Genomic DNA, 26,977 nt, shown 5'->3' on the forward strand with positions numbered 1-26,977 from the left:
AATTAAATATAAAAAGAACAAGTCTCCAAGAAGTAGGGAAGGTGAAATCATAAGAGGTTGAGAAAGGATGAGTTCCCTAGCTTGGTTAATATACATAGAGATTTTAACCTGTTTCTGGTACTCAACGAATACTCAATACCAAGTTATTGTCTCGGCTGCAGATCTGCGGTGGTTAAGTTTCTATAGGCCTGTAATACACGAAGTTAATCTCAAGAAAATTCAAATGAAGGCTTGCTTAGCATATACCTGAACCCCCGATTCGGTCCCCAGCACCACGTGAACCTGGTATGCTCATACACACCTGTAACCCCAGCACTTGGAAGGTAGGGCCGGAGGATCAGAAGTTCAAGGTCATTCTTAGCTACAGGACAAGGTCAAGGGCAGCCTGGATACATGAGGTCCTGCCTAAAATTTAAAAAAGAAAAATCCAAATGAGAGAATGTTTGTTTCTTGGGTCTCCAGGGTCATCAGGCCATGAATTTCAAAGATGCCCTCTTGTCCTGGAAATTTCAGGCTTGCCTATCATTGCATAACATCCACAGTCCCAAACAAAACACATCTTCACTCAAATCCTTCATTATCCCATGAACCGTTACAGAATTCTCCAAGTGCCTGGGATGCTAGCGGCCAATACAGCTGTGTCTATATAATTCAGCTTCTACGCTACCCCGACCTGACCCAATGAAGTGGTGCGGTCTTTTTATTTCCTCATTTAAATAGGAAGGGGAGGGTTAAAAAAAAAAAAAAAAAAAAAAAGACTGCCGTCACGAACAGGATTCGAACCTGTGCGGGGAAACCCCATTGGATTTCGAGTCCAACGCCTTAACCACTCGGCCACCGTGACTCCCAAAACTGCGCTCCGCCGCGGGCTTACAGAAAGGGTCCGCGCGGCGGCCGCGCACGGCTCGGGCGACCCCTCGGCTCCCTCCCGGCCCGGCCCGGGACGGTCGGGGGTTCGGGGCTCGCCCAACCCGTTCCTTCATCGGAGACGACGGGCAAGACCCCCCCTGCCCCGGGGCCCCCGGGGGTGGCGGGCGCCGCAGGGTGCGGGGTGCGCCGGGGACCCCCGGGGGGCTGAAAGAGAAAGGGAACCCGCGAAAGGAACTTGTCGGAGCGAAAGGGCTCGGGGTGCCGCGGGGACGAGCACGATGGGGGCCCCCGGGGCGCCGGGGCGGGGCTCCCGGAGACCGGCGTCCCCGCGCGGTGCAAGAGGGAGCCCCCTCCGCCGCCAGACAGACCGACCCCGGCGGGCGAGCAGCCGCCGCTGCCCGGGTGCGCCCGCCCGCCCGCTCGCCCGCCCTCCCGCCGCCGCGCCGGGCCGGGCCGCCGGCAGGGGGCGCTCCGCAGGCCGGGGCCAGCCCAGGCGGCGGGAGGCGGCGGCCGCGGCGGCGGGAGGCGGCGGGAGGGCGGGCGGAGGAGGGGAGGCGGGAGCTGAGCTGAGCTGAGCTGAGCGGGGCGGGCGGGCGGGCGGCGGCGGCGGGGCCCGAGCCCGAGAAGATGGCGGTGCGGAAGAAGGACGGCGGCCCCAACGTGAAGTACTACGAGGCCGCGGACACCGTGGCCCAGTTCGACAACGTGCGGCTCTGGCTCGGCAAGAACTACAAGAAGGTAGGGCGCCCGGCCCGGGCCCGACCGGCCGGGACAAAGGGCTCGCCCGCTCGCCCGCCGGCTCCCCGGGGGCCGGCCCACCCTCGGGCCGCCGCGCCCGCCCGCCCCTCCCTCCCGCCCCCGGCCCCGCGCCCCTCCCCCACCCCGCCCCCGCCCTGCCCTCTGCCCCGCGCTCCCCCGCGGCGGCTCGCGGCTCGGGGCGGCGGCCGGCCCCGGGGCCCGATCGCTCTCGCCCTCAACCGGCCCCTCCAGGGCGGGCCAGCCGCGGGGTGTGCGAGCCGCGGGGTGTGCGAGCCGCGGTGTACGAGCCGGGGTGTGCAAGCCGCGGGGTGTGCGAGCCGCGGTGTACGAGCCGGGGTGTGCAAGCCGCGGGGTGCGAGCCGGGGTGTGCGAGCCGGGGTGTGCGAGCCGCGGGGTGTGCAAGCCGCGGGGTGCGAGCCGGGGTGTGCGAGCCGCGGGGTGTGCGAGCCGGGATGTACGAGCCGGGATGTACGAGCCGCGGGTGTGCGAGCCGCGGTGCCCCGCCGAGCCGGGTCCCGGCGCGGCCCAGGCCTCCCCGGTCGGTCCGTCGGTCGGTCGGTCGGTGCTTTGTGTCGGTGCAGAGGCGGATGGGGAAGGCGGGAGGGTAGACAGGCATCGAGCGGGCCCGATGGCCGGGTCTCCACCTGGGGGGAGTCACCTGTCTCCCCCAGGCCCCCCCTGCACACCGCCTTCTTCCCCGGGGGACCGGGGCGCGCACAGAGTCGCAGGGCAGCAGCCCCGCAGACCTCCCCCGGCCTCACGATGCAGCCGCCGCTCTGCCACCCGGCCGGCCTGGCGTGGCTTTGGGTTCGAGCAGGTCCCCAGGCCGGGGCAGGCTTCCGATCGCCGGTCCCCACCCCCACCCCGCCTCTGGAAATCGTGGGGTGGCGAACAAAAGGGTTCGAGAAGCCCTGCCTGCCCTTTATTATTATCATCATTATCATTTTTTAGACAGATCTCATCCTTGTGTTTTCACTGACGCTCGCTCGGCCTTTCCCCCTTTCCGGGCACGGCCTGCTTCCCCCCGGGCCAAGGGTTCGTCCCCGCGCCCCCCAGCTCGCTTTCACAGCCCCAACTCTCCCCACCCCAGCCTGGCAGGCCGTCAGACTGTGGCGGGCAGCCCCGGGACCCCCGCTGACCCTGGCTCTGAGACCGGCTGGGTCCTCTGCCAGCCTCTTGACAAACAGCTGCTGGGCCTGGGGCTTGTGCGCAGCCCCGGCGGGAGGCTCCGGTTCCCGGTGGTCTGCTTTTGACCTTTGGAAGGGAGCCCCGACCTAGGGTCGGAGTCTGGAGCCCCGAGGGGATCGACAGCTGTGACCTGATTCAGCTTTCAAGTTCTTTGTCATGGGCTTCTCCCTTCACGGATCTTTTCACACCTCCCGGCCAGAGGTGCCGGCTCTCCTTAGGGTAGAGGGAATCAGGGTCAAAAGGGAAAAGGGAAAATCAGCTTCCCGGCTCAGTGAGCAGAACCGAAAGGTAGGATCCCGGGTAGCGTGGGACGGCAGTGTCTGAGGGCATTGTTTCCTCGGAAGGGATAGGAAGATGTTGTCTTCCTGCTTGTTACCAGGACAGGTGCGCGGTCCGCGCTCCTTGCTGGAGAGGAGACCCCACAAGGACAACCACGTCTGGTTTCGGTGGAAGCAAAACGTTTGAGGTTTTGCTTCCACCATGGCTGAGTTTTGAAGCCAGCTTGCCCTGCCTCGCCGCTTGGCTCTCTTAAGGCACCGTGATGGGTGGAAGCCTGGTTTTTTATCGTGTTCCCCCAAGAAATAAGATTGTTGTGCCACGCAGAGCCTCAAAGGGGTACTTGTTGTCTTGCCTTGAACTCCCTAAACCTACAGGATGTTACTGTTGGTTGGGGACGAGGTGGCCAGCTCTCAGGGTGTCCCGCAGTGCCGGCGTCGGGGTGCAGCTAAAGAGGAGTGCAGAGCTGCCCGTCCCCGGCAACCTGGACTGGGGCACAGGAGCTGCCAGAGCCCTCCCGGTACAGACAGACGTGTGGAGGAGGCAGGCACACTTTTGTCTGTCCCAGGGGCTTCCAAGAACTCACGGGAAAGCAGTGGGAGGTGGTGGAGAACCTGTCTGGAGTCTGTGTCTCTCCCTTTCCCTCCTTCCTCAGTACATACAAGCAGAACCACCGACCAACAAGTCCCTGTCTAGCCTGGTTGTACAGCTGCTCCAGTTTCAGGAAGAGGTTTTTGGCAAACATGTCAGCAATGCACCCCTTACTAAACTGCCGGTGAGTGCCACCGGGGGAGGGGGACGCGTCCTCCAAACTGGAAAGGGAATGTTTTGTTGTTTCGCTCTAATTTTTTTTCCCCTACGTGCACGTAATCTCGGAATTAGGGAGGTTGAGGTAGGAGAATCAAAAGTTGAGGGCTAGCCTGATCTACATAGCAGTTCAGATAGTGTGTGCTGTATTATGAGACCCTGTCTCAAAAGAAAAACAAAAATAAAACCCACCTTTTTTTCCTTCAAATTTCATGTTTGTAGATTTATTTCCCACAGTGATAGTCTCCGTTAGTAGTCAGGGGAGTACGGCTTGAATTAGCCCCCAGTTGACTCTCCTGTCATTGTGGAAGAACTCTGTGCAACAAGTAATCTGAGAATGGGGGCTTTAGTCCTCCGGTGTCTCTCTCATGGTTTGATTTAAAAGGGTCTGAAGTTTGGGAGCAGGAGAGATGGCTCAGTGGTTAGGAGCACTTGCAGAGGACCTGGGTTTGATTCCCAGCACCCACATGGTGGTTTACAGCCATCCATAACTCCAACTCCAGGGATTCTTCCGACCTTCATGGATACTCGTATGATGCACAGCAAGGCAAAACACTTATACACAAAATAAATAAATCTAGAAAGGTAAAATACAAGAGTGGGGTTTGAGGGCAGGTGTGGTGGCCCACATCTGATATACCCTCACTTAGGAGCCTGAGTCACAGCCAGGCATGGCGGTGCACATCTTTAATCCCAGCACTCGGGAGGCAGAGACAGGTGGATCTCTGTGAGTTCGAGGACAGCCAGGTCTACAAAGAGAAACCCTGTCTCAAAAAACAAAACAAAGAAGAAGAAGAAGAAGCCGGAGTCAGGAAGATTACAGATTGAAGCCAGCCAAGGAAACTTGGCAACACCCTGTCTTAAAATTTTAGAAAAGGGGTTCTGGAGATATAGCTCTGGTAGAGAGAGTACTTGCCTAGCCTGTGAGACGCCCTGGATTGTATCTTCGGTGCCACAAAGGAGGATGGTTCAGCAGATAACGTGCTCATTCCTAGTCTCTTGAACAACCTCCACACTGCAAGGAGAGCACACCGCCCTGTGACCTCCACGAGCGCGCACACGCGCCCCACAATTATTACATGTAATTCCTTACAAGGGGCAATGAGATTTGGATTTGCATAAAGTGGTATTTAGTCCTGGTTCTGCTACATGGTGACTGTGGGGTAACCCTTATGAGTCTTAATAATTTCATCACCACGTGAACTAAATAGACCTACTTTGTAGTGTTTCGTCAGTAGTACATGAGATAATCCAGTGGAGTGCTGGGTCCAAAGTGACATCTTCTTTATGAATATTGGTTTCTTTTCTAACTTTTCCAGGTCAAATGATGCAGTGACACGTGGGTCCCAACTCTGAGGGACGAGCATAGTGGTGTACACCTTTAATCCCAGTACCCAGGAGATAGAGGCAGGGGAATTGCTACAAGTTCCAGCCCAGCTTGGTCTACATGTGGGTTCTAGGCCAGCCAGGGCTACATAGTGAGACATTGTCTTAAAAACAGACAAACAAAACAAAGCAGTGGAGAGGGAGGTCATTTCAGAGTGGGATTTCTGTGGCAGGATGTGTATGTGACAAAAAAAATTTTTTTTACAATGTAACTTTCACACACTTTTTCCCTCTCTCAATTTTGTAGATCAAATGTTTCCTAGATTTCAAAGCAGGAGGATCCCTGTGCCACATTCTTGCAGCTGCCTACAAATTCAAGAGTGACCAGGGATGGTGAGATGCCTTCTCTCTGCTTTTTATGTTTAGTTTAGAGAAAATTCCCATTACTTCCTGGGGTCCTTCTGAAGTGAAGGAACACATTAGAAATCCTGTGTCTTTTTATTTTGATGGATCAGGAAAATAGATGTGATAGCCAGAAGAGTCCCCACAACGAATGAGTGGGTGTGGAGTCTGTGGGGAGGGGGCTCTAGGCCGGCGTCTCAGACTTTGTCCTTTTGGATTAAACACAGAGTGGCACGTAGGAGACTAGGAACCCTTCGTCTCTGTGATTGGGACAAAATTGATGACAAGATTATCTCCTAACTTCCCCTGTTAAGAAGTTACGTACCAAGCTGGGAGTTGGTGTCACACACCTTCAATCCCAGCACTTGGGAGGCAGAACAAGACAGATCTCTGTGAGTTCGAGGCCAGCCTGGGCTACAGAGTGAGTTCTAGGATAGCTGAGGCTGTTACACAGAGAAACTCTATCTTGAAAAACCAAAAAGGAAAAAAAAAAGAAGTTATGTACCCTTGGGGTTAAAGACATGGCTCAGTGGTTAAGAACACTGGCTGCTCTTCCAGAGGACCTGGTCCCATTCCCACACAGCTGCTCACAACCTTCTGTAACCCCAGTTCCAGGGGATCCCGTGACCTCTTGTGGCCTCCTCAGGCACATGGTGCACACAAGCAGGCAAAACACCCATACACGTAAAATAAAAATATAAATTAAAAAAGAAAAAAAAGTCCTGTACCCTTCCCTTTTCCCCAGACATAAACTGTAATTTACTAGATTATTGTCCCTTTACAAGGCGGCGTTACGATTTCCAGAATCCGTCACGCATGGACCGCAATGTGGAAATGTTCATGACCATTGAGAAGTCCTTGGTACAGGTAATACTCAAGCACATCTCCTGCCTATTTCCCTGTCCGAAGTAAGAGTACAGAATGGTCTTCCCTCATCTCATCTACTTCTTCTCACAGAATAATTGCCTGTCTCGACCTAACATTTTCCTGTGCCCAGAGATTGAGCCCAAACTGCTAGGGAAATTAAAGGACATTGTTAAGAGGCATCAGGTGAGTGTGAGGGAGGGCAGGTGAGTCGGGGCTTCTGTCCTCCTGACTGGTTTACTCATTGTTACCATTGCTGCACTCTTCCTCCATGACTGATGGTATCTTCACCAGGCAGCAGCCTGCACAGCATTTTCTTCTGTCCTGTCCCCCGCCACAGTAGAAAACTACAGTCAAGTCTTTGAGTAGCACTGGTCCTGTTTGTCTCCTCCGTTTCCCAGGCCTGATAGGGTGATCACTGCTCCTTGGCATTGCATTGGCCTGGATGAAGGAGACCATCTTCCACTGAACTAGACATACCTGATTTCAGATAAATGCAACCTTGGAATCAGGTGCAGTGATATGCCCTGGCAATTGAGAAGTAGAAGCAGAAAGATCAAAAGTTCAAAGTCATGCTTGGCTACATAGTGTGTTCAGACCTGCCTGGACTGTAGAGTGATACTGTTAAAACAACCACAACAAAATCTCCGCTCTTGGGAGCTATTTAATAAGAAGCAGATATTATGGGTAGGCACATACAGTCCATTTAAATTCCCTATGGGTAGGTCTCTAAGCATGAAGACCTGGGTCTGGATCCTCAGAACACGTGAAGCCTGGATGTTGCGGTTCGTACCTGTAACTCCAGTGCTGGGGGTAGAACCAAGTAGATCCTGGGGGCCGTTAACCAGCTAATCTAGTTGGAGTGTCAGGCTCCTGGTTAACTGTCTCAGAAATGTAAAGGACCCTTGTAGCTGTCCTCTACCTTCTGCACACACAAACACCTCCAATATGTAGGGTATCTATGCAGAGGGCTGTCTGTGGGACATTTAATTCTTTGGCTTTTCTCCACTGCTAACACATCATTACCACTGTGTTTCCTTGCCACTTAGGTGGTGTTGCTAGAAAATACAAACTAATTTTAATGCCACCACAAGAAAGATGTCATTAGAAAGGGAGATCCGTGGTTATATTTTAATTCTTTTATTTATACCCAAGAGTAATTCAAGAGGAAGTAGATTTACATGCTTTTCCTTGTGCTGTCCAGGGAACCATCACCGAGGATAAGAGCAACGCCTCCCATGTTGTGTATCCTGTCCCAGGGAACCTGGAAGAAGGTGAGACCAGGTTTTCTTGTCCTCGGCCGTGATGGAGGGTGACTTGGATCACTGTCCACCACCTGAGGTTCCGAGCATTGCAGTCCTGAATCCTCATCCCATGAGTTCCTGAGTCTCCTGTTGGAGCAGGAGAACACTTAAGTAAAGCCTCTGTCTGGTCGCTCTTTGTGCCCCCCACTCATCTCTCTCTTCTCTGTTCTCAGAGGAATGGGTGCGGCCAGTCATGAAGAGGGACAAACAAGTTCTTCTGCACTGGGGCTACTACCCTGACAGGTGAGGATGGGGTCTCCGGGTGGTCAGGAGAAGCAGCAGCCGCCAGACACAGAAGCCGTCTGGCAGAGCAAGAAGGCGCTGTTTCTGGATTGTTTATTTCCTTGTTTGGTTTTTTGGGAGCACAATGGTCATCCCTAGTTACTTTGGGTGAGTTAAGCAAGTACAATAACTTCCTCAATCACTTAAGTTCATGCTAAAAACCTCAAAGAATTGGTCCATCAATTTGAGCATTCCTGTGCTTCCTTAAGATTGAAGCACACTGTAAATGCCTTGGCCCAAGCCAAATGCCACTCAGACTTGGATTGAAATGTCTCCCTCAGCTCATGCCAGCACAGAAATGCCTTGATTCACAGAAACAAACATCACAGTAGAGCACATCTAAAAGTTCCTCTACCAGCATTAAAAAAAGGTCCTGACTGCAGGCCATTGTCAGACACACAAGTCCAGCAATGAACTTTTCACCCATTCTTTCTGGATTCTCAACTGGTAAATCCAACAGACCTAAAGGATCTCACAGTAGCCCACAAGCTCCAGGACAGGATCCCAAAATCAATACAAACAGCCAAGATCATAAGACACCTGATCTCTGTGTACCAATGGGACAGCTGGAAAACATTGTAGACATCAGGGCTTAACCCACAAGACACCAGGAGACAAGGTCCCAGTATTGCACTACAGTTAGAGTAAGGCTGAAGCTTTTTTAAAGCCTTGAATGCTAAGAGTTGCAGATGCCTCCTGAACACACAGACTCTGAGCACATGTGAGCCATTCATATCTAAAATGTCAAAAATAAAAAAGAAAAAACTGTCCTTTGGGAAGGCCAAAGTCCAAAATTGCATTTTCCTGAGCTCCATCCAGATTAACAGTTTTTGATTTGGCTCTCAGTCCCTGTTACATGGAAATGTTCCCCTTCTTCTCAAGAGAGTCACACTAGTTGCCAGAACTCAAGGCAGTCATAGCTTGAGTTGGCACATGAATTCAGACAAGGGATCAAAGGTCACCTGCATTCCTGTCCCAGTTTACACTTGTTCCTGATGGAAAAAGGAATTTTTTTTCCTGACCTAGAGATTTCTGACATGTGAATGACTAAGGGTAAACAGGCCACATGAGCCCACTTCTCCTTAAAGAACAACTTGAGAGTTCTGATGACACAACTTCTCATGCTGTGAAGTCCAGTCTAGAAGCCTGGCTTTGATAATGTCAACTGGAACATCCTTTGTGCCATGGTAAACATTTGCAATGATTTCCTGGAAACTGGCCTGGTTATTTGTGATGCCGCCAAGAGGAGAGCATAAATATGCTATAAAATTGTTACCATGACAGGAAACCACACATTTCCTGACTGACATGAATCAAGGCAGTGCCACTGGATCCTAAAAGCAACCCTTGGAAGGCAAGTCTCAAGCTGAGAAGTGAGTCCAAATGGGAACTTCCTGTTAGCAGACCTGTCCTCACAAGTAACCAGTTTGAATATGTCAGATATACCATCCCTTTTTGAACACTGACAAGCCTTAACAAGCTATGATTACCAATTAAAAGACCTAAATCATCCAAGCAGGGAACACCAGTTCAACAGTCTCATTGCCTTTGAGCCCTGAAGTCCTCCTCCCACCAGAGAAAGCACCATGGTGCCTGCATACAGTGCCCAGAGGCATTCTGCACTTACATGGCTCCTCTGGCACAGGAAGTGTGTCCTTGAGGCCTCCTAGCCCTCTCATGACTCCCCAAAGCCTAATCTCTCATGGGGCAGGTGAAATTGATATTTGTTTAAACACTCTGCCCAGATGCACAGAGTCCCCTGAGGGTTTCATGGAATCAATGCCAACCAATCAGTGAGAAGAGCCAAACCCAGCTGTGCAGAGAAGCTTTCCAAGCTGTGAACCATTGTCATTCACTTCCTGAGCCATTCTAAGCATGAGGGAGCTCTCTCATTTGAGTCAGCATTGCTGTAGTCCTAAGCCCTGTACCTCAGAAATTCCCTTTCCTTGTGCTCTCCGGCCTAGACGATGCTGCCTCAAATTTTTACAAGGCTTGTGCCAAGCATTGCCTCTCTAGCTGACAGCATTCAGCAGCCAGACTGCATGACATGCTCATGGTACCAGCTGACTCTCACAAGGCTCTTCTCAATATTGTGTTTCTAAAATCCTGTTGGAAAGTTTTGATGCTATCTAATGTTAAGCTGAAAAGAAAGCTTTGGTTTTGCAACAGCACTTGCTCTTGACAAGACAAGAGTCCTGGCAACCTGGTGAAGCCCCTGTAATCCTCAGTAAGATGCAAACTCATTAACAGTTGCTAGCTCCACTTGCAGGCACATCACCAACAGCCTGCTTTTGCTAAATGGCTCACACCTTACTGCTGTCACAGTATTTTGACCTTAAATGTTTCATCACAGGCCAAACCACTAACTGTACCTGAGGCTTGAAAGGAAAATTGAACTGTCTTCATTTTTTGAGCCTAAAGTGTCTTATGTCCAGTCTGAGCCTTCTGTAGCCTTAGACTCTCCTATCCCTATTTTACTCAGCCTGGGCAGATTTTTTTTTTTTTTTTTTTTTTTTTTTTTTTTTTTTGAGACAGGGTTTCTCTGTGTAGCTTTGGAGCCTGGCTGTCCTGGAACTCACTCTGTAGACCAGGCTGGCCTTGAACTCACAGAGATCCACCTGCCTCTGCCTCAAAAGCTAGTGAAGCTCCATTCCTCACCACTAAATGCCAACTGGGCATCCATAAAATCCACCAAAATGTTTCCTGAAACTTCCTGGATGAATTTTATCAGCTGAGTCCAATGAAAGAACTCCCACTATTCATTTCCTTCCTAACAAAGAGAGGATGAAACAGATTGAGGAGGCACCCCCTTGCCATTTTTGAATGTTTCTTTCCTGAAAGCTTTTGAACCTGTCTAAATTTCAAGCCTCACTGCTGGGAACTGGCCTAAAGCCTGTTTAGGCTTTACCTGCCCACTAGCTTTTTAGAGCATAGTACCCCACTGCCCTGATCACATAAATTTTGCAAACACCAGATCAGATCTGCTCTGGGGTTTACAATGGTCTCCTCCATGGATTTTACCTTCTTAGGCCCCACCTACCACTCTGCTATCCACCCCTAGAGTTCTGGTAAATTGTTCTAGGTCATCAGGCATTCATGGCTCCATAAGTTACAACTTTCCCGTTAGGCATGTACAGAAGTCATCCAAAATTCCTGTTCCATGTGCTGGAAGACAGGAACACACATGCCCAAGCAATGTTGCATCAGTTCAGACTCTAACTGGAACTTGTGCATAGGATCTGGTCCATCACTGTGGAGGTATTCAGCCCATTTCAGGGGATCCCTGCATTCCTCCCTGCATCTTATGTTGGGGAGCCTTTCAATCTATGACTCCTTTGAAATCCTTCCTATTATGGAAATACATAAATTTTGGTATAGATATCCAGGACTTCCTGCTCCAAATCTTCTGTTTTTATTGAAAACTTCAGATGGTTAGATTTACTCAGCTCATGCTATTCTCTGCATCTCAAATCAGAGCACAGTGACCTCTGAAACACAGTCTTCCTTTGAGGATTGGCTTGAATAGCTGGAGCTTCACAGGCATCTTTCTTGCCCATTTTACTGGTGAATACAAAACACAGCCTCAGAATTAAGATATACCTGCAGTAAATCCTCAGCTTTAAATGTCAGTGCACAAAGTGTATGGGTAGGCATAGACCAGTCCTCATTCTAGGAGTCAGTTCTTGACCCTGTGAGAGATCCCTCTCCTATTTGGCATCAGCTCTTGAAATGCTCTCATGAGGCTGTACTTGTGTCTGCAGTGCCACAATGCAAATCTGGTAGTCCTCTTCTACTCAGAACTCTAGAGCAGAATCCTTCTGAAGAAGTCAAGCTTGGATCTGGAAGCAGCCAAAAGCACACACTACTGCTTTTTTCTGACTGCTAGGTTTCTCACTTTAAAAATATTCATGCATTTGGGATCATCACTTTTCAGCAATAAACAACAGTTTGAACTCTCTGCTATGAGTCTTTGGCTTGGCATTTCCTGCTTCAGTGCCAGTATCACCAAACAATCCTGAGAACCTTAAAAGCTAGAGGTCTCAGGCTTCAAACCAACCACCATGCCTGGGTTTGTTAGAGTAAATTTCAAATTTTCCCAAGACACACATCACATGCAAGTTAGATCAGTGCTCCTAAGATTTAGCCCTTGACTAAAATGTGAGAGATTCTGTGGGACTGCAGTTATAGATGGTTGCGAACCACCATGTAAATGCTGGGGATTGAACTAAGGACCTCTGTAAAAGCAGCCAGTACTCTTAACCACAGAACCATCTCTCCAGCCTGAGGCTGTTTCAAAAAGCTAAAGCCAAAATAAAAAAAAAAAATTGAGGAAAAAGAACAGAAAGAGTGCTGAGGAGCTGGGGGGGCTATGGTGCGGACCGTGATCCCAGCACTCAGAAGTGCAGGCTGGAGAATCGGGGTCACTCCTGGTCACACAGCAAGGTGGAAGCCTGGAATACATGAGACAGTCTCAAAATAAAAACGGAAGGCTCAGGGCCGAGGCTGCACTCCGGTGGGGCGCTTGCGTGCATGCAGGAGACTCTAGGTTCAGTTGCCAGGACACCAAGGGTGGTGTCCAACTGCTTGTCTATAGATGATCCAGTTCAAATTCATAGAAGATATAGGAAAACAAGGACCAGTCAAACACAGGAATGGCCCTCAGGATGCTGAGGCAGGAGAATCATAGGTGTTTATACACATAGATAGGAAGCTAAATGAAATCATTGGTTGGGTAAGGCAGTAAATTAGTGTGTTTCAAAGTTTTTTTGAGAAAGCAAGATATGTAAAAACTATTAACAGTTGAGAATTGAGGGCTTGATTTTGGCTAACATGTCTAATACAGTGGCTCTTTCTCCTGGCAGTCAACACTAAGAAGGACTCGGAGTCGGCCCCAGTCAAAGGAGGCACCATGACTGACCTGGGTAAGACCGGGAGCCTTAAGGAGGCAGTGCCGAGCAGAGAGAGCTCACCTTCCCCCAGCCTTCTGGCTTTCCAGGAGGCCCTTGCTCCTCTGGAGGCTCTGACCTTACATCTGGCCTTCTTTCTCTTTCAGATGAACAGGAGGACGAAAGCATGGAGACCACGGGCAAGGTGGAGCCAGTTTAGAGAGGCTCTACCTCTCTGTGTGATTGTGACTATACAGTTCCTTCTGCCTGGGCTTTTCCCACCATAGATTAATCTAGCTGCTGCTCAGAGCTGCAGCCCACTCAGAGCCCCAGGGCCCATGGGGCTCCTCCTCATCACCTCTTGTTAGTGTCCATGCTCCTGGGTGTAGGAGAGACTGAGGGATGCTAGGCGGGGCGTGGGAGTGCTGAGTGTCCAGCAGCCTCCGTACTCACAGGATGAGGATGAGAGCAGTACCGGCAACAAAGGGGAGCAGACCAAGAACCCAGACCTGCATGAGGACAACGTGACTGAGCAGACCCACCACATCATCATTCCCAGCTACGCCGCCTGGTTTGACTACAACAGGTACTGTGCCAACTTATCCCTCGGTTCCTCTTCCCTTGTGCCGTCCTGTTTCCTGCCTCAGCGAGGTTGGCGGTGTGCTTCCTTCCAGAGGAGTTTCCGGCTCCCCTCTACAGTTCAGGGCGCTTATGACCTCACTCCTTTAGGGCTTCTCTCCCGCCCCTAGTACCTTCTGAATCCGTTATAACTTCTCTTGCAGTGTCCACGCCATCGAACGGAGGGCTCTCCCTGAGTTCTTCAACGGCAAGAACAAGTCCAAGACTCCAGAGATGTAAGATTTCAGCTCATGACTCTCTTTGGTGTCCTTTCTGCATTCACCCCTCCAGATTAGCAACATCCAACCAGGCTCTGTTAGGCTTCCAGGGAGACATGAGAGATGCCACTAGGCAGCCACAGCCTAACCCTTTAAAGCCTGTTCTCTAGGTGTGCCTGAGGATGATAACGTAGAGCGTGCTCTGTATAAAACAAGTACCTGCCCCATGCTGCCACTGCTTCACATTTTAACAAATGCGGAGAATCTCAGTCCATGATTGTCGTGTTATCTGAAACGCACGTAACCCTAGTGTATGCAGCAACTTCAATTAAAGTGTAAATGACTATGACTAGGTTGAAATCCTGATAGAAAAACAAGATAAGGCCAACCCTGGCAGTTCACGTCTGCACGTGGAGGCTGAAGTAAGAGCTCAAATCGGAGGGACGAGAAGGAAAGTCCAGTTCTGAGAAATACCAGATGGAGTTCACATCTGGAAGAGTAGCATGTAGAGTCCAGGACTAGGGCTGGAGAATGTGGCTCTGAAGTGGAACTGGTGCCTAATGTGCACAGGAGCTCTGTCCCAGCACCACCGTGCAGGCAGAGGGCACAGGCAGGCAGAGCTCTGTCCCAGCACCACCGTGCAGGCAGAGGGCAGAGGCAGGCAGAGCTCTGTGAGTTTGAGTCTCATCTACATAGATCGAGGCCAGCCAGGGCTAGATAGTGAGACCTGATCTCAAAAACAAATAATAAAATCACAGGTTTAGGGCTACGAGTTGGTGTTTATTGAATCGGATAGTTGCTGTTTTCCATGTGTGTCTTGTAGGACACACTCTCTTCTAATAACCTCCCACCCCGACCCTCTGCAAACTTCTTACTCATCTCTCTGGCTTGGAAATGGACTGTGGTGAGGGGCGTTGAGTGAGCACATGACAGGGCGGACGAGGCTGAGAACTGGGGAAGTTTCCTCTGCACTTCCTGCTGCTGCTGCTGCTCAGCCTCCCCTCTGTGGGGTCATCTTCTCTCACCTGTTGCTTTCTCCATAGCTTGGTATGGGTCTCTTCCTTCCTGAAGAGGCCAGGGTTTGTCAGGAAGAAAACGGAGTTAGTGGCCAAATGACATGATTCCATGTGGTATGCTTTCAGGAGTACTCAATGAGAACTGCTGACATCTACTGAGCGTCTCACCCGCAGCACTGACTTAGTCTCCACCATGCACTGGCTAGTCTTACGAGGTTGATAGGCCTTTTTTTTTTTTTTTTTTTTTTAATATTAAGAGGGTTTTTTTTTTGCAGGGCGGGGGGGTTCGAGACAGAGTTTCTCTGTATAGCTTTGGTTGTCCTGGAACTCACTCTGTAGACCAGGCTAGTCTCAAACTCACAGAGATCCACCTGCCTCTGCCTCCCGAGTGCTGGGATTAAAGGCGTACACCACCACTGCCCTCCAAGATTTATTTTAATTTTTAAATTATTGTATGTGTGTGGGTATGTGCATGTGAGTGCAGCACCCACAGAGGCCAGAAAAGGGTGTTGGAACTGTTGGAGCTGGAGTTACAGGCCACTGTGAGTGGTCCAGCAAAAGCAGCTGCCATTTTATGAGCTACAATATGCCAGACATAGGTAGTTCCCCATGGACACCCTGTGTGACACCAAAGGAGTCTTAAGTTTCAGATAGCTTGACAACATTATCACGACAAGACTGGCATCTGACTTTAAATCTTTTAACTTCAAAATACAAATTACATCTGTAATCCCAGCATTTGAGCAGCTGAGGCAAGGTCACAAGTTGGAGGCCAGTCTGGGCTACAAAGCAAGTTCCAGACTAGCTTGAACTACAAAGTGAAATCTTGTTTCAAGAAAGAAAAAAAAAAAAGCCAGACATGGTGGCGCATGTCTTTAATCCAGCACTCTGGAGGCAGAGGCAGGTGGATCTCTGTGAGTTCAAGGCCAGCTTCCAGCCTGGTCTACAGAATGAGTTCCAGGACAGCCAGTGCTATATAGAGAGACTCTGCCTCAAACAAACAAACAAAAAAAGAGGGGTGTGTGTGGAGATAATCTGTGGTTATGAGTGTGAACTGTTCTTGCAGAGGACCTGAGTTTGGTTCCTAGCTTCCATATCAAGTGGCTTTCAACTACCTATAACTCAGCTCCAGGAGTATCTGCATGCAAGTGCACATACCCCCACACATAATAAAATAAGTCTAGATATTTTTTAATTTGTTGATGTGTACCAGTGCTTCTCCTACATGTATGAGCATGCACCGTGTATGTGCAGGTGCCTTTGGAGGTCAGAAGAGGGTGTCAGATCCCCTAGGACTAGGGTTCGGGTGGTTGTGAGCCACGCTGTGGATGCTGGGGACTGAACCAGGGTCTTCTACAAGAAGAAGTGCTCTTAACCACTGGACCATGTCTCCAGCCCCCAAAATATAATAAATCTTTTTTTAAAGCAAAAACAAACGAAGGGTCTGTGAGATGGCTCAGTGGGTAAGGGAGCTTGCCACCAAGCCTGGTGGGCTGCGTTTGATCCCCAGAACCCACGTGGTGGAGGGAGAGAATGGACTCCCATAGGTTGTCCTCTGACCTCCATACACATGCCTTGAAGCATGCATGCGCGCGCACGCGCACACAATTGATTAATTAAAAAAGAAAAAAAGGCAGAGAAAGTGAGTAGATGGTTTGAGGGGTAGAAGCCCTGATGCCGGACCCGACAACCCAGGGTCCACACGGTGCTCATGCACACCTACACAGAATTAGTAAATAAAAGTATATGAGAAAGTAAGAGTTTAAAAGGAAAAAAGAGAGGGGGATGGGAGAGATCACAGCGTGGCTCAGCAGTCTACATCTCTCCTGAGTTTGATCCCTGGCGAGGAGAGAATCAGCTCATGGAAGTCGTCGTCCAGCCTCCACATGTGTGCTGTAGACTGCCTACATGTGAAGAATAGTGTAAATAAATTGATAAACTATCATACGTAAAAACTAACTTTAAAAAATGGAGTGTTACATATTTGTAATCTTAGCACTTGGGAGGCAGAGGCAGGAGGATTGGCAGTTCAAGGCTGTCCTTGGCTATCTAGCTAGCTTGGGCTATGTGAGACCTTGACCCTAAATAAGTAAATAAATAAAAATCAAGAATTAAAAGCCAGGATGGTGGTATATAATCTCAGCGTTTGGGATGTGGAGTTGTGATGCAGATCTAGCTGAAGGCCAGCCTATACCTACACAAGACTGTCTCAAAAATGATAAATTAAAAAAAAAAAATCATCAAGCCGGGCGGTGGTGGCTCATGCCTTTAATCCCAGCACTCCGGAAGCAGAGGCAGGCGGATCTCTGAGTTCGAGGCCAGCCTGGTCTACAGAGTGAGTTCCAGGACAGCCAGGGCTACACAGAGAAACCCTGTCTCGAAAAACCGAAAGAAAAAAAATTTAAAAAAAAGCAATCTTGAAGGTTCTTCTCCAGCATGAGGCCGATTGGCTAGTTGCATGGGTAAGGACTTTGACTTAGTGTCTTGGGAAACAGGCATTTTTTCTTACCTTTAAATTATTATTTCAAAAGTTGGGTAAATTGAGCATGATGGTCCATCCTGTAACCTCAGCACTTGGGAGGGTAGGAATCCCAGGTAAAAGTAAGGTGCCAATTCATTTAATTAAAAAAGGCATCAAGCAGAATGCAAGAAACATTTGTATTTTAGATTTATGATTTTATGTCTGAGTGTTTAGCTTGTGTGTGTGTGTGTGTGTGTGTGTGTGTGTACCACGTGTGCCTGGTGCTCATGGAGTTCAGAAGGGGGCATCAGATTCCCTGGAACTGGAGTTATGGATGATTATGAGCCACCATGAGGGCGCTGAGAACTGAACCTGGGTCTTCTGCCTGGTCGGCCCCCAGCAGGAAACATTAGACCACTACACAGTTAGAATGCTGGGTGCTCAGTTGAGTTAAATGACCTTCTCTGTCTTTGTCACCCAGGAGGGTCACTGCCACTTTCCCCATTTTTCTTCTCCTTCGGCCTCAACAAACATTAATTTTCTTCCTCTTACTCGTCTTTCTGACTCTTCTAAGCTACCTGGCATATCGAAACTTCATGATTGACACTTACCGACTGAATCCCCAGGAGTATCTGACATCCACTGCCTGTCGGCGGAACTTGGCAGGTGATGTCTGCGCTATCATGAGGTGGGTCTTGCTTCTGAGGAGAGTGGGTTTGAGAGGACGTCTGTCTGTGTGTCCTGGCAGAGCTGCAGATACTTGCGGGAAAATAGGGAACAAGGAGAACACACCTAGGGAAAGGCCCTGCATGGCAGGTTTGAGGAGTGAGTGACTTAGGGGTTGGAAATGTGATGTGAAGGAGGACAGAGGGCTGTGTCCTTAGCGGAAAGACAGTTGGACGGCTTTGCTAGCTGTCTAGGAAGAGATGGTCACTAGGATGTGGTCATGGAGAGGATCCTGGGCTGAGGGTGTGTACCTGGGTGTCTCCAGGTGATGAGTGGGTGATGGGAGGAACCTTCCTCCTTTCTGGCTTTCCCATATGGCCCAGCCTTGCTTTCTCTCACAGGGTCCATGCCTTCCTGGAACAGTGGGGTCTTATTAACTACCAGGTAGATGCTGAGAGCCGACCAACCCCAATGGGGCCTCCACCCACTTCTCACTTCCATGTCTTGGCGGACACACCATCGGGGCTGGTTCCTCTTCAACCCAAGACCCCACAGGTAGGGTGAGGGGCACTGGGGACAAGGCTGGGTGGGTAAGATGGGGCTTCTTTGGACTTCTCTTTTTCTGTTTACTTTTTTATTTTGATATTTTTTAGAGTAATGATTCAGGAGTGTTGTAGGGTTTCTTCCTTTACCATGAGTTGGAAGGGGCCACAGGAATCAGCCCATGTGTTTAGTACCCTCTTTTAGCTCTGATAGCTAAGCTGTAAGCACTAGCTGAGGGAGAGAAGTTGCTCCTCAGCCCAGGAACAGACAGGCTGATGTAGGAGGTGGAGCAGATAGAGAAATTGCTTGCAATAACGTGTGTGAAATTTTTATACTTTGTCATCTTGCCCATATTTTTTTCATTTTTGCCTCATAATTATTATCACCTTCATTTTTTTCCATTTCCATTTCATACATTATTTTAAAAGAGAAGAAAACATTATGTGGCTTACACAAAGACACAGACTGAATCTAGGATTCAGTCCAGCTACTGTCCAGCTCCTTAGAGAGTCTGTAAAGATACATGTGACTACAGATGTCTATCATGCCAACTACATGTCTAATTAATCATGGAGGCAGCATGGGACGGTGGCATGAGTGTCCCCAGAGCTTGTGGGCCGCCCAGCATTTGATCTTTAGGCCTCCAAGGCCTTGGCCTGGCCATTTCCTGCCCAGCCTCCATGACGCCAAGCTCTGTCCCCCAGGGCCGCCAGGTTGATGCTGATACCAAGGCTGGGCGGAAGGGCAAAGAGCTGGATGACCTGGTGCCAGAGACGGCTAAGGGCAAGCCAGAGCTGGTAGGTGGGGTGCAGACCCCGCTGGGCTGTTTATTTGCCCCTTCACTGGGGGGCCCCTGCCTGGGAAGAAGAGACAAGAGAGCAGAGGAACCACAGCAGTAAGGGAGGAAGTCCCGCCCAGGGATTCCCTGGCTTCGGGAAGGAAGCTTCTCTCTCTCTCTCTCTCTCTCTCTCTCTCTCTCTCTCTCTCGCTCTCTCGCTCTCTCGCTCTCTCGCTCTCTCGCTCTCTCTCTCTCTCTCTCTCTCTCTCTCTCTCTCTCTCTCTCTCTCTCTCGCTCTGCCTCTGGCCCCTGTGGCTACTTACGTTCACCTCTTTTTCCCTTCCGCAAATAGCAGAGCTCTGCTTCCCAGCAAATGCTCAACTTTCCTGACAAAGGCAAAGAGAAACCAACGGACATGCAGAACTTTGGACTGCGCACAGACATGTACACAAAGAAGAATGTTCCCTCCAAGGTATGAGGTGCGGCCAGCCCGGGCTGAGAACCTGCAGTCCACACGGCTTAGATGCCTCTGTCCTGACGTCCCCGTCTCTCTGCAGAGCAAAGCTGCGGCCAGCGCCACCCGGGAGTGGACCGAGCAGGAGACGCTGCTGCTCCTGGAGGTGACTGGGGCAAAGCCAGGGGAGCTCTGCTGTGAGGGAGGAGTGGCTGGGGTGCAGCTGCCCTGTGAGTGGGGGACACACGTGCAGTCTGGTGTGAGTGGAGCATGATCTTGCTCTTCTTTCTGGTGCCTGTCACACCTGTCCCAGGAACAGCTCCAGGTCAAGGATTTGGGCCTTTTCGTAATCCCATATCCTTCTTAGTGCCACTTGGAGATCCCCTTGGATCCAGCAGAGTACAGACATACCAGAACACAAAGCTTTGAAACCAGATGCCCTTGGTAGGATGGGGAGTTGACCTTCGAGGAAAGTGGCCAAGTAAGCAGAGTTGTGTCTCCACCACCACCACCAGGCTCTGGAAATGTACAAGGATGACTGGAACAAAGTGTCTGAACATGTGGGAAGCCGCACGCAGGATGAGTGCATCTTGCACTTTCTTCGCCTTCCCATTGAAGACCCGTACCTGGAGGACTCAGAGGCCTCCCTGGGCCCTCTGGCCTACCAGCCCATCCCCTTCAGTCAGTCAGGCAACCCTGTCATGAGCACTGTTGCCTTCCTGGCCTCTGTCGTCGACCCCCGAGTGGCCTCCGCTGCTGCCAAGTCAGCCCTAGGTAATTTGGGGGAGAGGGTCGGCCTTCTTAGATTGCTTTTGCAGGGGTAGATGCTCACAGTTGAAACCTCCTCAAGTCTGGCTCCCTGCTGGCCCGTCTGTTGCCGCCCTAGGTCAGGCACCTGTCTAAACTCCATGTTGGTCCTGGAGGAAGACGGGCCTGTAGGAAAGCTTTCACAGGGATAACCAGGACTGTCCACCTGCTACATCCCAGCCTCTTCCCCCTGGGTCTTACAGAAGAGTTTTCCAAAATGAAGGAAGAGGTGCCCACAGCCTTGGTGGAAGCCCACGTGCGGAAAGTGGAAGAAGCCGCCAAGGTCACAGGCAAGGCAGACCCTGCCTTTGGTCTCGAAAGCAGCGGCATTGCAGGGACCACCTCTGACGAGCCCGAGCGCATTGGTGAGCACAGGCTTCTAGAGCTCTTCCCGTTCGCCGAGAGCCAGGGCCCCTGGCCTCCCGGTGCCGGTGCCATCCCACCCTCCTCTTGCCCCATCACAGCACAAGTGGGAGAGGAAATCTGTGGGGTTTTATTTTCCTTCATGGTGTCTCTATAGGGAATTGGGCTCCTACTGGTCCTGTCCCTGAGGTTTTTGGCTACTGGGAAATTGTCACATAGACAGGACTTATCAGACATCTCTCCTTTCTTTCCTTTCCCCATGGGTCCAGAGGAAAGCGGGACTGACGAGGCACGGGCAGAGGGCCAGGCAGCAGATGAGAAGAAGGAGCCTAAGGTACAGAGGGAGTGACTGGGTCTGGAAGAGGCTGCTTAGTACAGCCTGTGGAGATAAGGAATCCAGTGGAAGGGCAGTCTCCTGAAGTGAGGGGTCACATGGGGCTGAGGAGATGGTTCCGTGGGTGAGAGTGCTCATTCTGCAAATCTGAATTAGAATCCCTAGCACCCATGTTAAAAGTTTTGCATTGTTCTATGTGCCTGTCACCCCTCTGTGGGACCCCATTGGAGGGGGGACCTGTCTTAAGGTAATAAGATACCCAGTGTCCTGCTCTGGCCTTGGCATGTACACACGTAGGCTTACACACCCATCGACGGGCACGCACCACATACTACACATGCACACACAAAGAAGGAGGTCGAGTCAGTCTCCAGCCCGGGCCCCTGTGAGAACTGCATCCCCTAATGTCTCCCTTTCTTCTGGAAACTGCAGGAAGCACGAGAAGGAGCAGGAGCTGCCGAGGAGGAAGCGAAGGAGGAAGCCAGTGAGGCTCCCAGGAAGGATGAAGAGAAAGGGAAGGAAGGGGACAGCGAGAAGGAGTCCGAGAAGAGTGACGGGGACCCGATAGGTGAGCCGTCCAGAGTGGCGGTGCACACGGGGCAAATGTGCAGTTACAGGCTAACCCAGCCTTGTCCCGGAACAGGTGATCCTGAGAAAGAGAAGGAGCCGAAAGAAGGGCAGGAGGAGGTGCTGAAGGAAGTGGGCGGCGAGTCCGAGGGCGAGAGGAAGACGAAGGTGGAGCGAGACATTGGTGAAGGCAACCTCTCCACCGCTGCTGCCGCCGCCCTGGCCGCTGCCGCAGTCAAGGCCAAGGTAAGGGCGGCCCTCAGGGCAGAGGCTGCCCACCTCTCTGACGCCCTTCCTGCCTCACTCCCGAAGTGTTGGCTGTTCCTTCCTACCTTATCCCGACTGAGTTAGTCATCTCAGTCTCTTATCACTGGCTCTTTCCAGCCCTTGGATTTCTTTGACTTGTCTTATCTCTTGCTATTCTTTTTCTACATGCTTTTTATTAAAAAAAAAAAAATGAGTTATTCTGTTCTGAGTTGTGATCCCAGCTCTTCCTCCTTAAGGCTGCCAGCCCCCGCCCTTCCCTCTCCCCGGAATGTCTGCAGCTGACCCTCTGGCTGACCCTGTCACACTCCTTGCCTAGCATTTGGCTGCTGTTGAGGAGAGGAAGATCAAGTCTTTGGTGGCCCTGTTGGTGGAGACCCAGATGAAGAAACTAGAGATCAAACTCCGCCATTTTGAGGAGCTGGAAACGATAATGGATCGGGAGCGAGAAGCAGTGAGTAGTGTCCAATCAGGGGCCAGCAGAAGCCTGGGCTTGGGGGTCCTGAGGCTGACAGGACATCACAGGCGAGGGGAGAAGGGTGGGGAGCCTCTCAGCTGAGACCCACAGGCCACAGGCGGGCCGTTGATGAGGCCTTTGACCTCTGCAGCAAAGCTTGCCTCTTACTAGAGTCTCATAAAGCTGAGTGACTGGATGGATTTAAGAGATGATAAGAGACTAGGGAAGTCAATTTGGGAAATAGATAGGACAGACAAGTATGGATTCAGTTTCCTTGACGGCTTAAAAAGAAATAGAAGATGAGGACTCTGCTCTCAGAAACATCAAATATTCAATAGGAGATATTAAAAAAAAAGATATCAGAAACAGTTAACAATGCTTAAACTACCCAGAAAATTCATATTAAGAGATTTTTCTAGGGGATAGAGTGGTGTAGCAGTTGGGAACAGACTATTCTTCCAAAAGGCCCTAAGGGGCCTTTCATGGACACCACACTCACATGCATATACCCCACACACAGACACGTGTACATGCATATCATTAAAAATAACTTTAAGGGTTGGGGATTTAGCTCAGTAGGCCCTGGGTTCGGTCCTCAGCTCCAGAAAAAAAAAAAAAAAAAAAAAAAAAACTTTAAAATTTTTCAGCTGGTGTGGTGGCACACACCTTTAGTCCTAGCAGTAGGGGGGCAGGCGGATCTCTGTGAGGTCGAGGCCAGCCTGGTCTACAGAGTGAGTTCCAGGACAGGTTCCAAAGCTACACAGAGAAACCCTGTTTTGGGAAATAAATAAACAAACAAACAAATAAATAAAAATAAGTGCTGAGAGATTCAGAATAAAATCAAAATTCAGAGGCCAGTCAGTCCATCTGGGATGGCTGCCTAAGAACAGTTTTTAGCTGATTTTGAAGGAAAAGAACTTGAGTTGGTAGGAACCGGAAGCATTTTCAGATCAGAGTAATAAATTCAGAGTTTGGGATTGAAATGAGCCAGAACCACACCAGACGCACTCCAGTGCAGCGAGGAACCATACGGATAGTGGGAGCCGTGGCGGTCTTAGAATCTGGAAAGAGTGAGGTGCTTGAGAGATCAGTTATTTTCAAAAGAAAAAGTGGGGGGCAAGGCACTTGCCCAGGGATCTTCTGGAGCCTGGTAACAATATTCCATCGGCATCGGCAGCTGGAGTATCAGAGGCAGCAGCTCCTGGCCGACCGGCAGGCCTTCCACATGGAGCAGCTGAAGTACGCGGAGATGAGGGCCAGGCAGCAGCACTTCCAGCAGATGCACCAGCAGCAGCAGCAGCAGCAGCAGCCGCCAACCCTGCCCCCAGGCTCCCAGCCCATACCCCCAGCCGGGGCTGCTGGGCCACCCACAGCCCATGGTCTAGCTGTGGCTCCAGCAGCTGTGGCCCCTGCTCCTGCTGGCGGTGGGGCCCCTCCTGGAAGCTTGGGCCCTTCTGAACAGATCGGGCAAGCAGGGTCAACTGCAGGGCCACAGCAGCCACAAGCAGCTGGAGCCCCCCAGCCTGGGGCAGTCCCACCAGGGGTACCCCCCCCTGGACCCCATGGTGAGTATGGGTTCTGAGTGTTGTTGGCTGTAGGGAGCCTGCAGATGTTCTGGTTCCTGTGAAGGGAATACCTGATGGGCCTGGAGATAAAGAGTTGGTTGTAGTTTCTACACATGGGCTCCATTATATTATGTCCCCAAACTATCAGGGATATCTGGAGTTTTATTCCAAGAATTTACCACGGGTTCCAGTGTCAGGAAGGGGCGGGGGTTGTCACCAGCTAGTGGCTAGTGAAGCTTGAGCTGGTGTATAAGATTTTACTCTCCCCAACTCTTCGTTCTCTTTATTTCTAGGCCCCTCACCGTTCCCCAACCAACAAACTCCTCCCTCAATGATGCCAGGGGCAGTGCCAGGCAGCGGGCACCCAGGCGTGGCGGGTAATGCTCCTTTGGGTTTGCCTTTTGGCATGCCGCCTCCTCCTCCTCCTGCTGCTCCATCCATCATCCCATTTGGTAGTCTAGCTGACTCCATTAGTATTAACCTTCCCCCTCCTCCTAACCTGCATGGGCATCACCACCATCTCCCGTTTGCCCCGGGCACTATCCCCCCACCTAACCTGCCTGTGTCCATGGCGAACCCTCTACATCCTAACCTGCCGGCGACCACCACCATGCCATCTTCCTTGCCTCTCGGGCCGGGGCTCGGATCCGCCGCAGCCCAGAGCCCTGCCATTGTGGCGGCTGTTCAGGGCAACCTCCTGCCCAGTGCCAGCCCACTGCCAGGTGAGAAGGGGCCAGAAGGGGAAAGGGTGAGGGAGAGGGTTCCACACGGTGGGAGGGAGGGCGAGAGGGGAAAGGGTTAGACGCTAGAACTCCACGACCGTTTTCAGCACTCCGGTAAAACTAGACCCAGGAGGAAGGGCCTCTCTGGCCGTCCTCCATTTCCCCATTTGGCAGCTGCCACCTCTGGGATGACGTTGGGGCCTTTCACTGGTGGGTCCTGGAGGAGTCCAGTGGCACAGAGGACCTCAGTTGTGAACCTGGAAACTAGCTACCCATTTGCATGACGATGGCATCCCTTTGCTTGTTCCCACCACATTCAGATGCCCCATTTAGAGTCCTTGGGGGCAGGAGGATGGTTTGGGGTGTGAGGAGATTTTCCCAGTGTCAGGTGGAAAAGGGTATTGGGGAAAAAGAAGTTAAACAGAGTGGGTACCTCATTCATCTACCCACCCACTGCATGCCATGCCCAGTTCTGTTTGTGTGTGGAGCCTGGGGCTGGATCCATCTCTCTGCTTGCTGCAGCTCATTTATTTACCTTCCTTTTCTCCACAGACCCAGGCACCCCCCTGCCTCCAGACCCCACAGCTCCGAGCCCAGGCACAGTCACCCCTGTGCCACCTCCACAGTGAGGAACCAGCCAGCCATCTCTCCCCCTCACTCCCCATGGAGATCACAGTTCCAGGAACAGCCCTCCCCCACTACTGGGACCCTCCCTCAGCCTGGAGAGTTCATCACTACGTAAGGAAAGCTCCTCCTGCCCCTTCACCGTCCCCACCATGCCCAGCAGAGGTGTGCAGTTTTATATCCAGTTCTTAACCATGGACTTCTGACTAAAAGATGTTTCTGATGCCTGGGAGAGAGAATAGGATGGAGACGGTGCCTCAAAGGAAGGGGTAGGGAAAGATGTTTATAGAGGTTCTACTAACCACTTCCGAGGGTTTTTACCCCCTTCAGACTCACTGCAGTTTTGAAGTGGATAACACGGAAACAGAGCCCTTTAAAAGGGAGGTTTTAAAAAGACGACACATTGGAGCCCACAAAAGATAACTTGGAGGGGAAAGGGCAGGTTTTAAGAGGAGTTAGGGTTTGAGGGTGAGCTGTGGGGATGGAATAGGGTACCAAGCCTGTCTCCCTGAGCCCCTTGGTAGTACTGAGTCAGCTCCCTCACCGGTTCCAGTTTATTCACGCTAATCCCTCCTGCCGCTTGTCATTGCTGCTGTTCCAGGCCAGCCCAGCTCAGCCAATGACCTTCCCTCTGGATGTCAGCATTGTGTTTGTTTTTAAAAGTCACCTGCTTAGTTGATGTCAGCGTATGTGTATTTGGTGGGGAAGCATATTTTGGGGGGATTCCGTGGTAGGTGTTAGAGGAAGAAAGGGCCACAGTTGGGGCTGTTCTTCCTGCTTTCCCTGGTCGTATCTGTGAGTGCTTAGAAGGCATGGAACAGGGAGCTCCAAGAGGATGGGGAGTTTGTAAACCCTGACAATTTGAAAAGCACTTAAGACCTACTTTTGACAGTGGGACACCGCTAACTTCTGCCCTCTCCACCAAGCCTGACAGGCCCTCACTGATAGCTAGGAATTCCCTCCCCAAATGAGGACAAAGACTGGGCGCAGCGCAGCATGGCTCTGCTCCCCACTGCCCCCCGCAGGACTCCAGGCTCCACACCTGCTTGGTCCTCCTGCCCAGTGTTTCTTTCCTCTGCATCTTGGCACCTTCCTTCTGTTCAAAGTTTTCTGTAAAAGTTTCTTTTCTTTGTTCTTTTCTTTCTTTCCTTTCCTTTCCTTTTTTTTTTCTTTTTTTATAAATTAATTTGCTTTCAGTTCCACCTTGTGGATGCCTCTGTGTTCTCTTACCTGTGGCTGCTAGGCAGGGGGCAGACTGGGCTGGGGCAGCCTTCCTGGAGTCCCTTCCTGGATAAATGTGGACATTTGTCACAGGCCCACAGGTGTCAGTCTCTTGCCACAAGAACCCGAAGGCAACCCAGCAATTAGGACTCACTGCAGCCTCAAAAAGCACCTCTCGCCTACTCTGAAAATAGCTCTTGGAAGCACATCCCTACTGCATGGATCTACACCCTTCTAGACAATTTTTTACATTCCTTCCCTTATTAGGGGGAGGCAGGCACTCACCTACTCCTGTTGTTATTGGCCCCCAGCCCTGCAGATGTACAAGAGGCTGG

General features: G+C 51.1%; 1 protein-coding gene and 1 non-coding gene across 2 annotated transcripts; one reads left to right on the forward strand and one right to left on the reverse strand.

The window, feature by feature from the left end:
- Window positions 1-762: 762 nt before the first annotated feature.
- Trnas-cga (transfer RNA serine (anticodon CGA)) lies at window positions 763-844 on the reverse strand. Its single transcript has one exon. It is a non-coding gene; the product is annotated as a tRNA-Ser (tRNA).
- A 616-nt stretch (window positions 845-1,460) lies between these two features.
- Smarcc2 (SWI/SNF related, matrix associated, actin dependent regulator of chromatin subfamily c member 2) lies at window positions 1,461-26,623 on the forward strand. The gene is made up of 27 exons (XM_052753737.1): window positions 1,461-1,608; window positions 3,749-3,868; window positions 5,534-5,619; window positions 6,414-6,495; window positions 6,586-6,678; window positions 7,697-7,766; window positions 7,970-8,039; window positions 11,140-11,146; window positions 12,922-13,000; window positions 13,132-13,169; window positions 13,420-13,550; window positions 13,747-13,818; window positions 17,852-17,965; window positions 18,345-18,498; window positions 19,191-19,283; window positions 19,617-19,736; window positions 19,822-19,884; window positions 20,234-20,492; window positions 20,729-20,890; window positions 21,158-21,222; window positions 21,655-21,790; window positions 21,866-22,035; window positions 22,373-22,507; window positions 23,688-24,075; window positions 24,369-24,452; window positions 24,732-24,797; window positions 25,350-26,623. The coding sequence occupies exons 1-27, from the start codon at window positions 1,498-1,500 to the stop codon at window positions 25,424-25,426; spliced, it is 3,045 nt and encodes a 1,014-aa protein (XP_052609697.1). The 5' UTR covers window positions 1,461-1,497; the 3' UTR covers window positions 25,427-26,623.
- Window positions 26,624-26,977: the final 354 nt, after the last annotated feature.

This window comes from Peromyscus californicus, unplaced genomic scaffold (assembly GCF_007827085.1).
Source record: "Peromyscus californicus insignis strain IS unplaced genomic scaffold, ASM782708v3 Scaffold_24__1_contigs__length_46423439, whole genome shotgun sequence".
NCBI classification, from domain to species: Eukaryota; Metazoa; Chordata; class Mammalia; order Rodentia; family Cricetidae; genus Peromyscus; species Peromyscus californicus.

Coding starts and splice junctions, on each gene's coding strand:
- Smarcc2 (XM_052753737.1), top strand. CDS start 1,498: ATGGCGGTGCGGAAGAAGGACGGCGGCCCCAACGTGAAGTACTACGAG. Junction 5,620..6,413: donor TTCAAGAGTGACCAGGGATG/GTGAGATGCCTT, acceptor TCCCTTTACAAG/GCGGCGTTACGATTTCCAGA. Junction 17,966..18,344: donor GATGTCTGCGCTATCATGAG/GTGGGTCTTGCT, acceptor TTTCTCTCACAG/GGTCCATGCCTTCCTGGAAC.